At 35.8% G+C, this 12,750-nt stretch overlaps 1 protein-coding gene across 1 annotated transcript in view; it reads left to right on the top strand.

The window, feature by feature from the left end:
* The window catches only part of WDR49 (WD repeat domain 49), a 117,491-nt gene extending 105,087 nt beyond the window's left edge, over positions 1-12,404 (top strand). The window contains 4 exon segments of the mRNA XM_065875813.1: positions 504-571; positions 9,642-9,721; positions 11,585-11,731; positions 12,301-12,404. Of these exon segments, the coding sequence (XP_065731885.1) occupies positions 504-571; positions 9,642-9,721; positions 11,585-11,731; positions 12,301-12,404 (399 nt within the window).
* The last annotated feature ends 346 nt before the right edge of the window (positions 12,405-12,750 follow it).

Here is a 12,750-nt window from a genome sequence, read left to right as displayed (position 1 = left end):
TTTGAGATTTGGGGAGGGGAAGATGCAAAGAAAGTAGTGGTGTGAAAAATTCAGACAGTTCTTCAACCGAAGCTTTGTTTTTCTTTTTAGTTAATATACATCTTGCTATACAGGATTTTAAAGTGGGAATGTTAATTTCTTTTTAGCAGTTCATTATTATCTCTTCAGAAAATATCTGTTTGTTTCTTATGATACATCACTTTCTAACTTTATTAAAGTTACATGTATATGTCCCATCTCCCTTAGAAGACTGTAAGCTCCTTGAGTTCAGGAACCATATCATCTTCATTTCTGGTGTCCCCAGGACTTCAATTAATAATCTAGCACATGTTAGACACATATAAATGTTCAAGGAAAATACATTTTATAAAAGTAAATCTCTGTTTCTTCAGGCAAAGCATTGGCGACTTGAGAACTGTTTTTCCTTTCCTAAAAGAAATACTAATTTAACGGAAGATAAGATTCAAGAGAAAAGCATAAAGGAAATTCCTTTGCTTTCTAAGGAGGAATCATGGTTAGACCCATCAAAACATTCTCTACTTGATAAGAAAAACAAAGAGTCAACATACAAGTAAGTACATCTTACCTGTAAAGAGTAAAATTGGCCCTAAATTCCTTCTGTGCTTTGTGGAATGTTCAATGACTACTTCAAGATTTTGCTAACATTTAGGTTATTGGTGTGTGTAGCAACGGGAGAACGTATGTTCTCAGGGTGATATCTGATTCTTACTTCTTGTCTCTGTTGAATGCTTGACTTCTGTTCTGTGTCTTCCAGTCTCTTGTTTCTATTCCATTATCAACCTAATTTTGGAAATTAACCCCTTTCTTTAAAAGCAATATATGTGTGTATATGTGTATGTATGTATCTACCTAGCTAGTTACCTGTCCATCTTAGAATGTATGTCAGATTTTACTCCTGGTTTTGGTAAGGTACACAGAGGTATATATGTCAGAAGTTCAAAGAGCTTGACTTTGAATATTGGATATCACTCTCCTTTTATGACTTCTAGCCTTTCCTTCCTGTTGTTCAGCCATTTCTTCTTTTCATGCCACTCTGATGGATCCCATTCTTACATTCCTCTAACTCTAATGCCAGGCAGTTTTAATTGTTTCTTTTGTTTCCCATATTCTTGCTAACTCATGCTCTCATAATTTCACCTTTCATATTAAACAATCTTTTGAGAAAACAATTTTGTTCATTGTATTTTCTTTGATACAATTGGCATTTGTATTACCGTGTGCCTATATTACTTTTTTTAAGGTCTACAGAAAAATTGCCTAGAAAACACAGAGAATTCCTACATACCCCACGCCTATCCCACACAGTGTCAAACATTAGTGTGGTACATTTGTTATGATTGATGAACCAATATTGATACTTTATTGTTAACTAAAGTCCATAGTTTACATTAAGGGAGTACAGTTGAGGGTTCTCTGATGACACCAGGCAGAGACCTCTGCATTGCACCTTTCTAAATTAATGCACTCTTTGGCTAAACTCTTGGGGCTCAAACCCACCAGTTGGGGTTTTTCTGTTCCAGTCTCCTCACACTGGCAGCCTCGCCTCTTGCACAGCTTCTCTTGGGTTAACTTCTGCTTGACCAATAGGAAGCTCACACGTCCTTGCCACACCAACTGCTCCACAGCTACCCCTTCTCCTCCTCTCACTGGGGTACTTTCAACCACAGTAGACTTTTTCAGATATTAATGAGTCACTGGTTCACTGTGTCCCTCTAATGGTTACCCCAGGGGGCATGTGTTAAACTCTCTGCCTGGTTTATGTGAACAGGAGCTAGAACTGAGGGGGAAGCATTCCTCCTCTCCCGTGGGAGTGGTTCTCAGTGCACACCTACGACTCTCTCCAGTGCAGTCCTCTCTTAGGATTGCTGCATCCTTAGTCTGTTTCTATCCTAGAGTGGTGGTTGGCCTGAGTATCACAAGATGCTACCTCCTTGACAAAGTGGGCCTGCACAAGGAATTGATCTAGCACCTCACTTTGGAATGTGGGAATACATTTTACCTCTTAATTAATTAATTATTTTGCTTTCAAACATTTTGGACCTCTGATGACGAGGTAGGAGAGAAAAAAAAATTCCCCTTTAAACATCCTGTTACACTAAGTTACCTTTTGGTATTTGTTCTTCCATTTCCTTGAATTATGGCTTGCTGAAATGTCAAGTGGCACTTTACTTTCAGGCAGAAGAATCTTTCAGTTTAGAAATACAGCATGACCGACCCTGTACGAGAATAGAGGGCTGAGAATGGAAAGACTTGGTGTACAATAAAATGCCCCCACCCAGTCACCCAACTCAATTGTACAGATCAGGAGATAAAGTTACCCCAGGATAACACAGATTGACCATTGTTTCTCTTCCTGTGACACTCCTAGAAGAGTGAATGCAAGTGTCACAGATTCCTGTTTGAGTATTTCAGCCAAGATATTAAGTTCCCATTACTTATGACAGTCTCAGTTATTCTTTTTTTTTTAATTAGCCTTTCCTTAGATTTAAAAATTGGCACTTTAAACTGTTGACTTCTTTCCTGACTTCTATCCATCTTATTTCATTTCCTATTGTTCCATGACACTTTACTCGTCTTCTGAAAATTAGTGCTGATGTATACGTTCCTAACTTCACAGATTTCTCTTAAAACTAGAGCTTTGCATTCTGCCAGAGGAGATAAGACTACAGCAGAGTGATCATCTCACCTTCGTTATACATTTCTGTGGGCCTTGGGAGATGTTTCCGGCAGTAAAAAGCAAAGTTATCTCTGTTTATACCACATCTTTTCAAGCGACAACACATCCCAAAATACCTGTGATATTTACAATTTCTGCCTTTAATTCAAATGAGTGAATTGAAATAAATTTTAAGACTGTAATAACGAGATAGAAGGGAATAATATCATTTTGGAATTTTTGAACTATTTGAAAGGAAAAGGTTAAAAACGTATCCTCAGAATTGACTTGGCAGGTACAGCCCTCACTTCTCCCAGAAACATGTCCATGAATCCTATGGAGAAAACCTACAAATGAAATACAATTGTCAGATGTAGAATGTCTCTTGTGGCCTCCATCCAGTACTGAAGAGATTACAGATCACCTTTTCCCTAAGAAAGTATTATTCTGAAGAATGTGCCCTATTTCTAATCAGATTAGGAAATCCAAGGAGAAAATCATGCCAGTTCTTGTCCATATGCAAAAGTATGAAAGAAAAGTAAATATGTGAAAGAATTTAGAGAGACTAAAAGGGGAAAAGCACATTTGGTGTGTGTATTCGGGTGGAGGGATGTTTAAATGCAGGGGGAGGAAGAGTAAGAAAGATAGAGATGAAGAAAGAAAAAAGCCAATAGAAAATGAAAGAAACATGAAAAATGAAGGAAAAGTTTAATAATTTAAAGCCATGTTCTCACCTTAACTCCTAAGATTCTCTTTCCAGGATAAAAGCTTGGCATTTATGATGTTCTGTCTTATACATAAATGCCAGGTTTTCGTAGTGCTTAAGGTATTTTATAGTATTGTGTGTGAGAAGTAGGTAGGTGGTAAAATGTCGTCTTCAATTTAAGTCCTGGGGATATGCAAATGAATATAGAATTTAAGAGAAAATAGGAAGTCCTAATGCTGAGTTAAAAATTGACACAAAGAAATAGATTTTTCTCCTTCTGTAGGTTCTGCAAAAGTCATATTACCACTAGAAAGTGGGGAAAAAAAGAAATAACTGAAAAAAGTAAATGGGGGAACAAAAACCACAGTGGACATGCATTTTTCTTAACCTATGGCAATATTTGGTTTCAGGATTAACACAAAATTATTGTAATCTAGAAAAATTGTAGATAGAATGAATAATTTAGACAATATAACCTTAGAGTATTTCTTTATTATGAAAATAGTACATGTTCATTAGGAGAAAAATTACAAATACAGACAAGCAAGAAGAAAAAGATGACAAGAAATCATTAGCAGCAAACCCAATAACACTTAGGCATTTCACTCTTCAGGTCTTGTTCTGAGCATGCGTATACAAATAAACAAATATACATTTTATAAACGTGAGGATATAATACACACAGTTTATAACCTGTTTTACTACTTAAAAACATACAGCCAGTACACTTCCGAGTTACTTAATATGAGTATCTACAGACATCAGTACTCGAAATGACCTCTTAGGAATTTATCACGTAGCTTTTTAAACATTCTCTTCTTTTAAAGTATTTACGCTGTTTACAAATTTTAACTGAGAAACATTTATTGAAATACCTTCATGCGCATGTGTTAAGAGTACCTGACTGAATTAATCATTACAATAAATTCTTTGAATTGGAGTTGCTGAGTCAAAGTTTTAAAGGCCTCTGAATCTTGCTAAATTGCCATCCCAATGGTGTGAAGACTCCACCACCAGCAGTATATAGAAATGGCTGTCTCTGAACCAGCACTGACTGTTGTCATTGTCTTAAAATTGCCACTCTGATAAATCATCAGTTTTATTTTTTTAAAAATTTAAACTTGCCACTCTGATAAATCATCAGTTTTATTTTTTTTAATTTTAAATTAAAAAATTTTTAATTTTTTAAAATTTAAAAAATTATTATTTTTAATTTAAATTGCCACTCTGATAAATCATCAGTTTTATTTTTTAAAAAATGTAAACTTGCCTCTCTGATAAATCATCAGTTTTATTTTTTTTTTAATTTTAAATTTGAAAATTTTAAATTTTTAAAAATTTAAAAAATTATTATTTTTAATTTAAATTGCCACTCTGATAAATCATCAGTTTTATTTTTTAATTATTTTTTCACATTTGTTAATCTTTAATAATTTGATAATGAACTTGAAAGAGGTATCTGATGTCTGCTAGACTAATTCTTCTTGAGGCCTTGAGAGAAGCACATCCCAGCCTCTTTCTGAATATATCGTACGGGCTGCACTCACCATTGTGCAGATAGCCTTCTCTGTTATTCAACCACTCTTTGTTATAGAAGGGCTCTAATTGTAGGTCGGATCTATCCATTTGTAGGATGTGCTCTCATCCATCTTCATCTTATTCTAGGGCAACAAAGAGCAAATCTACCCCATCTTCTACTATCTGACAAATTTTTCTTTGGCTACCATTAAAAAAATATTTATGGGGAAATGATTATTAGAAACCAGGATAAAATAATTAGATGGGAAATGAAACATAAATTCCATTAATTTCTCTGTAAGTTTATATAAGGCAGAAGGTACACTTAAAATTAATGTCCCTTAGAAATATGAAATAATTATGTTCTAAATTCCATATTATTATTAGATGGGAACTGATATTTAATATCATTTATAAGCTGTTGATTATCTAATTATTCTGCCAGTAGAGCTTATGTGAGAAAATAAAATAGGAATATTATAAATATAAAAAATACAAACATAAAATAAAATAAGAGTATTAGAACTGGCTGTAGGGGGTGTTGGAACTCCTGCTTTGAGTGAAAAATATTGTATTATTCTTTCTTAAAGAGATAGTAGCCAATACTATTGAGTTCTTACCATATTCCAGGCACTGTTCTAGGGTTTTTTATGTTTAACATTTAATTGTCACTATAATCCTTGGTGATATCTACAATTATAATCTCCATTTCATAACTAGGAAAGCAAGACAGAAAAAAGTTAAGTGATTTACACAATGAACAAGAGCTGAGCCAGGGACCCCAAAGCAGGCATTCTAACTCCAGAGTCAGTACACTTTGCCACGGCTCTATTCTGCCTGTCTGACAAGCAACATGTGACCATATTGAAAAGTTGCTGGTCTCTGAGTCAAGTGATCAAATGTTTTGTCAAGTACCTGCTATGGGTAAGCCACTACTCTAGGCACCTTCACTTTCCTTTAGGGCACTTGGGGACTTGTAACACATCGTTCCTACTTCCTACATCCAGAACAGAGAGATGGCAGATTTAGAGTCTTTCCTTCTCATAGAATTGATGGCAAGGATGCCAGAGCCCATAGTAGGCTCCCTTCTTGCATCACCACATAAGACATTTTTGGAAAAGTTTTAAACTCTATCTGTGTTCCTTATTACATTCTTTAGCTTCTTTGTATTCGACCACTAGGAATATTGGACTCTTAGGAATATTCACCTCTTTCCATTTCCCTGTACATTTCCATAGTAACCACCTTCCAAGAAGTCAAATGTCTATGGAAAAGAAGCAGTAGGTTAGCCTGTAAATCGAAGTTGATTCTACAGTCTAGTTGTTCATAGAACTGCCCTTTGTCTTGGAGTTTTATCAGTATGGCTCCATTTCCTAGGCAGTCATCTAATTAGTGCAGATTGTTATGACTCTCTAGAAGAGTTTCTCTTACTGTCCGCCTTCCTCTTTCCCTCTGTGGATTAAATTCTTTAGTGGAGATAGACAAAGTCTTTCGTTTCATACAAAAGATACTCAGTTTAAATGCCACTGGATGAGAGAGCTGGAAAACAAAGAGTGTAAAAGCAGGAAACCATTCAGGGTGTTTGGAGAAAAACTAAGGTCTGGTGTTAACTTGTCCAAAGATAGACCTCCCTCAAACTTTTGCACCTCAGTTTATTTCAGTTATACTTTTCTGAGGAAAAAAATATATTCTTAACCTAGTAACTGCAAGACCTAACTGCACCGTAATCTACCTCTCCTGCATCCACCACCAACTTCTTATTTTTACAGATTCTCTTACTATTTAAAATGACTCTCTAAAGATACCATCATTCTTGTCTTCAAAGCCCGGATAGTGGCTGAATAAACATGTCTTTTTTTAAAATTAATTTTTATTGGGGTATAGTTGCTTTACAATGTTGTGTTAATTTCTGCTATACAGCAAAGTGAATAAGTTATATGTATACACATATCCCCTCTTTTTTAGATTTCCTTCCCGTTTAGGTCACCACAGAGCACTGAGTAGAGTTCCCTGTGCTATACAGTAGGTTCTCATTAGTTATCTGTTTTATACATAGTAGTGTGTATATGTCAATTCCAAATCTCACAATTCATCCCAAACCCCTCCCCCCCACCCCCCGGTATCCATATGTTTGTTCTCTACCTCTCTCTCTATTTCTGCTTTGCAAATAAGTTCATCCGTACCATTTCTCTAGACTCCACATATAAGTGATATACAATATTGTTTTTCTCTTTCTGACTTACCTCACTCTGTATGACAGTCTCTAGGTCTACCAACGTCTCTGCAAGTGGCACTATTTCGTTCCTTCTTATAGATGGGTAATATTCATTGTATATATGTACCACATCTTCTTTATCCATTCCTCTGTTGATGGACATTTATGTTGCTTCCATGTCCTGGCTATTGTAAATAGTGCTGCAATGAATATTGGGGTACATGTATCTTTTGGAATTATGGTTTTCTCCAGGTATATGCCCAGGAGTGGGATTGCTGGGTCATATGGTAGTTCTATTTTTAGTTTTTTGAGGAACCTCCATACTGTTCTCCATAGTGGCTGTATCAATTTACATTCCCACCAACAGTGTAAGAGAGTTCCTGTTTCTCCACACCCTTTCCAACATTTATTGTTTGTAGATTTTTTGATGATGGCCATTCTAACTCATATGAGGTGATACCTTATTGTAGTTTTGATTTGCATTTCTCTATTAATTAGTGACATTGAGCATCTTTTCATGTGTTCGTTGGCCATCCATCTGTATGTCTTCTTTGGAGAAATGTCTGTGAAGATCTTCTGCCCATTTTTTGATTGGGTTATTTGTTTTTTGATATTGAGCTGCATGAGCTGTTTGTATATTTTGGAGATTAATCCTTTGTCAGTTGCTTTGTTTGAAAATATTTTCTCCCATTCTGAGGGTTGAATAATATGTCTTATTCATGGGAGATAGTATGTTGTGAGGGAGATCATTCCAGTGTGATTTGGGGAAAAGCTGCTACCTACCATCAGTCTTTTGGATGGCAAAGATTTCCTTAAAAACAAAATCTATAATTCCAAATAATTTATGTAGATACGCCCCCCAATCAAGGATGTAGAGCTTAACTCTCCTCTTCATCTTCCTTAAGTGTAGACTGTGCTTGGAAACTTGCCTCCAGAGAGTAGTGTATAGACAGGAAGGGAAAAAGTAACTTTACAGAAACTTGGGAAACACAACTTTGGCCAGGTGATAAAGTTAACATCAACAGTGGTAAGTCAGGTTGATAGCCTGTGCCCTTGATAAGATATAATGAGAATAGCACTTCATCTCTGTTATCTTCCTCCCAACAACCCATAATCCTCGTGTAACCATAAATAAACATCAGACAAACCCAAATTGAAGGAGATTCTACAAAAAAACTGACTGATATTTCTTAAAATTGTCAAGGTCATCAAAAACAAGGCAAGTCTGAGAAATTATCATAGACCAGAGAAAACTAAGGAGTCAGAAAACTAAATGTAATGTGGTATCCTGGGATAGAAAAAGGACATTAGGAAAAGCTAGGAAAATCCTAATAAAATACTAAGGTTAGTTAATCATAATATATCAGTATTGATTGTGACAAAGGGTAATATAAGATGTTAACAACAGGGAAAATTGGGTGAGGGGTATACCAGAACTCTGTACTATCATTGCAACTTTTCTGTAACTCTAAAACTACTCTAAAATGAAACTTTTACTTTTAAGCTCATTTGGGTTTGGGAGATACAGTCAAGTAGGGGAGAGGAAAAGGAAGGAGGGAAATAAACATTTATTGAATACTATTATTTATTAGACACATCGCTGAGCATTCATCCATCTTATCTCCTTTAAAATCACAGTAAGAATCTCATACAGAGCAGGAAATTGAGGCTGAGAGTATAGGAAACATCTCAAGGTTCTATAGCTGCTTAGTGTGTAGCAAAATAGGGAATAAAGGTTAAGGGCAGCAGTAGTCACAAAGGGTTAAAGGGTGCAAGGAAAGGAGGCAGAAGGGAGAGGGCAGACCCCATGGCTCTCAATGATTTTGTGAAAAATAGGTATGTTTTCTGGCCTGAGGCTTCCAAGAGAATAATAACAATTTTTGGAAACATGGCTTGTAGCTGTTAAGGTTGAGGTCTGTGACAGTGAATGTTAAATATATTTGAGACCATTTCCTGTTTCCTGACTGGAATTATATACAACTATGGACTGGTTTCACTTCCTGTGTTTTATTGATAAAAACTTTTCCTGTGGATTCAAGCTAATCTATCAATTCATATAACAAGCCTCAAAAGCACTGAACTTTTTTTTCTTTTTGCATTTTGGATACCATAAATGAAGATCCAGGCATAACACTGGATAAAAGAGCTTTTGACACATACCACTGATTAGCCCATATAATTTACACACAGGGCAAGGATAATGTGCGTTTCTGTGGCATTTTCTTCATAGTTTTTTCTCTGACCTTCCAGTTTTTATGGGGACAGGACCTTTGCTTAACTAGCTTCTCCTCCTTCGTGGCTCTTACCCTTTTATACCATCACCTGGCTAGTAGGCATTTTATTCAAAGATAAAACTTGATTAGTGTAAACAATTGTCACTACTTAGGTCCACAGGATAGAGATTTTTTTTGTTAAAGGTGTATATTTATAGCCAGAAAGTGTCTGTTCATCCTTTGTGGTTGATATTTTGTTTCATCATAAATTATTTTCTTCCAATGTCAGACCATCAGAAGTTATAAATTTAGGTATGAATATAAGGAAAGAAATGTTTATAAGAAAAAAACACATAACCTTTACAATGGTGAAGTTATAAAAAAACCATTCAGTAAGTAATCACTGTTGATATATTTTTATCATGTTATTATTTTATAGATTGGTGTGAAGAAAACAAGTAACTACTCCATGTGCCAGGAATGTTGGTATTCCTTAATAAATCTGAAAGTAAGCTCTTGTGATCTCATTTTAACAAAGGAGGAAAGCGAGGCTCAGAGATATTAAGTGACTTGTCCAAGCCTTCACAGTGTACAATAGGCAGAAGTATAAGGTCTAAACCAGAAAACATGTGGAAAGTGCCCACTATAGTTTCCAAAATAGAGTTGGCACAGGATGTTAATTCTCTCTCCTAAGTGTTTAAAAGATAAAAATAAAATTAAAACTATTTTTGTTCTCAGAAAGCCCAAAGCCACACAGAACAACGTACTTGTTTAGTGTGGCTGACCAGAAAAAAACTGTAAAAAAAAGTAATTGAAACAAAAGAATTGTTATCATATTGAAGTGTGTTGTTTAGAAGAGTAGTGAGAATCATTCTCGAAGCTCCATCATATGACGAGAATATTTCACTCACTACAAATCTTTTGTCAACTTATGTCCAAGGGGAAGCTGCACTTTCACAGAGCAAATGTGCTCATTTCTGTTGAAATTTTGCTGTCAAAAGGTACATTATTATTTGTTAGTATTCAATGCATATTTATAAACTAATCTACTCTATAGGGGTTTTGTCAGGATTACATGAGAAAATATATGTGAAGCACTTAGTGCCTGGCATATTGTAGAAACTCAGTACAGTTTTATTAGTAATATTATTTATTATTATTATACCTTGGAGCATGACTTTTAGAGTGAAATATACTTGAGTTGATGTCCAAGGTCTACCATTTACCAGTTATGTAAATTCAGGCAAGTTACTAAAGCATCTTGAGCCTTGATTTCCTCATCTGTCAAAAGGGCATAATGATACTTTAAAAGTTGTGAAGATTTCTCCTTTGGTTTAATATAACACATTGGTTCCCAAAGTACGTTCCCTGGTCTACCAGCATCAGCATCACTGGGAATTTACGTACATTCTGGGGCCCCATCCCCACCCAACTAAGTTAGGAACGGGAATGGTGCAAGTGGTTTATGCTTTGATAAGCCCTGCAGATGATTCTGATGCCTGGTACAGTTTGAGAACCACTGACATGGCACATGACTTGTCTCTGAGCAGGTGCTACTTACCTGTTCGTTTACTTTTCCTAGATACTGAGCTACCACAATGACAAAAGCACAGACAGTTTTTACCTTCACAGAGCTAACAGTTAAACAAACATAGAATCACATCTTGAACTAAGTTTTTGTAGACTTCCATTCCATTATCCATTTATCCCATGAAGCAAAAAGAAAACTTTTTAATTTTGTCCAAGACTTTGCCTGTAAGGGCATAATTAAGAGTCTTCCTTCCCATTATCTCATTGTGTGTATCATAGATACAATAATAAAGATCTGGTTTACATTTTAGCAAAATGAAAGTGAACCTGCAAACTCAAAATTTTAGATATGTTGTTAAACGCTGAAAAATAGATTCCATCTCACAAAGCCTACAGTTTTCTTGCAGATAAAAGAGAAACTGGAGCTTTTCCAAAACTGCAGAATATTCATTTTCAAGGGAAAATAGCAAAGAATACAAAATGAAAAATAAATGAATGGGGAGCCTTGAGTTTCTTTTGGTCCCTTTGCATAAAAGGAACATGGATTTATCTTGAACAGCTGTGTTTATAGGGTTTGCTGATCTGCAGCTGTGCCAGCTGAGTAACAGGGAGGTTAGATTTTTTTTTAAAAAAAAGTTAACTTGGAAATGTGCTAGCCCTTTCTGAGGAATTAATGATATTATACTTTTTTTTTCCATCCTCCCTTAAAACCTGCTGTTGTAAAGGCGGTTTTAGGTCATTAAGCATTGGAAACTTGAAAGAACTACCTGAAGTCAATAAACCAGCTTTTCTTCTAGACCCTGAGAAATACTTTAGGGAAGAGCCAGAGGAGGAATGTCCCCAAATTCCAGAGCTTCCATCACTTCCTGAAAGTAAGTCCTCAACCATCATACAGTGTCCATCCTCTCTCCCTGCGAAACTCAACCAATTAAGAAAACAAAGTAGAAAAGCATGAAAGTAACATGTGTTCACCTTGTAGGTTGCAGTGAAATGAAGTATGGTTTGACTGCTAAGGTTTATAGCTCAGCTGCCAATCTGTGTTCTCAGAAAGAACAGCCAACAGGCCAAAATACATAAGAGGAATATTTTTGTTTTGCCACCTTTCTGAAGTCAGAATGCCATGAATATATATAATGAGTCTGCTATGAATAAGAACCCATTCCCCCCAATAATCTTAATTTTCAGATCTGATACCAGAGAAAGAGATATCCTAAAGCAGCTTCAGAACAGAGTCTCTGACAATCTGGTTTTGTTCTTTCCATGTGAAATACTATAAATAGCAGCTACTTAAAGTGTATTGTCTTAGAGCCTTCCAGCTGTTGTGCTAGGCTAATATGATGAGTCGACAAGAAAGCTTAATTTAGAAAACAGAAGTGAATGATCTCTGAGGATTTGGAAACAAGATGTGCAAAAGAATGCTCTATTTTTCGGACTGTTATAGGCTTCCGAGTGTCTAAGAATTTGAAGAGTAATTTCTGTACAAGCATCCTACCTGCAAAGAGGGACCCGATGGGAGTGCAGGCAACACAACCTGCTCCTCAGTGAGGCACTCAGAAAGCATATGGACACTGCAGGGAACTCATTTAAAATAATTAATGAAAAGAGAAGTTTTCAACTTGTAACAGTCAAAAGATCAGAACTGCACTCAAACCATCTGATATCTGTGGTTTCTAAACTTTTCAAATCCTCTGAGATGGGGGTTCAACATCATCCTTGAGAAATAATAACCCTTGTAGGAGGGAGGCATTGATGTCTACACTTGGGGAAGTTTAAGCCTCTTGTCTCTGCTTGGTTCCCTATAACAGCTGGTCAACATTTTTTTTTTTAATTCCACTTGTAAACAAGGTACAGCTGTCATTTCTCACCGCTATATTTCCAGTCTAATTATTAT

Source organism: Phocoena phocoena, chromosome 4, assembly GCF_963924675.1.
Source record: "Phocoena phocoena chromosome 4, mPhoPho1.1, whole genome shotgun sequence".
NCBI classification, from domain to species: domain Eukaryota; kingdom Metazoa; phylum Chordata; class Mammalia; order Artiodactyla; family Phocoenidae; genus Phocoena; species Phocoena phocoena.
This window is presented reverse-complemented; position numbering and strand designations above follow the sequence as displayed.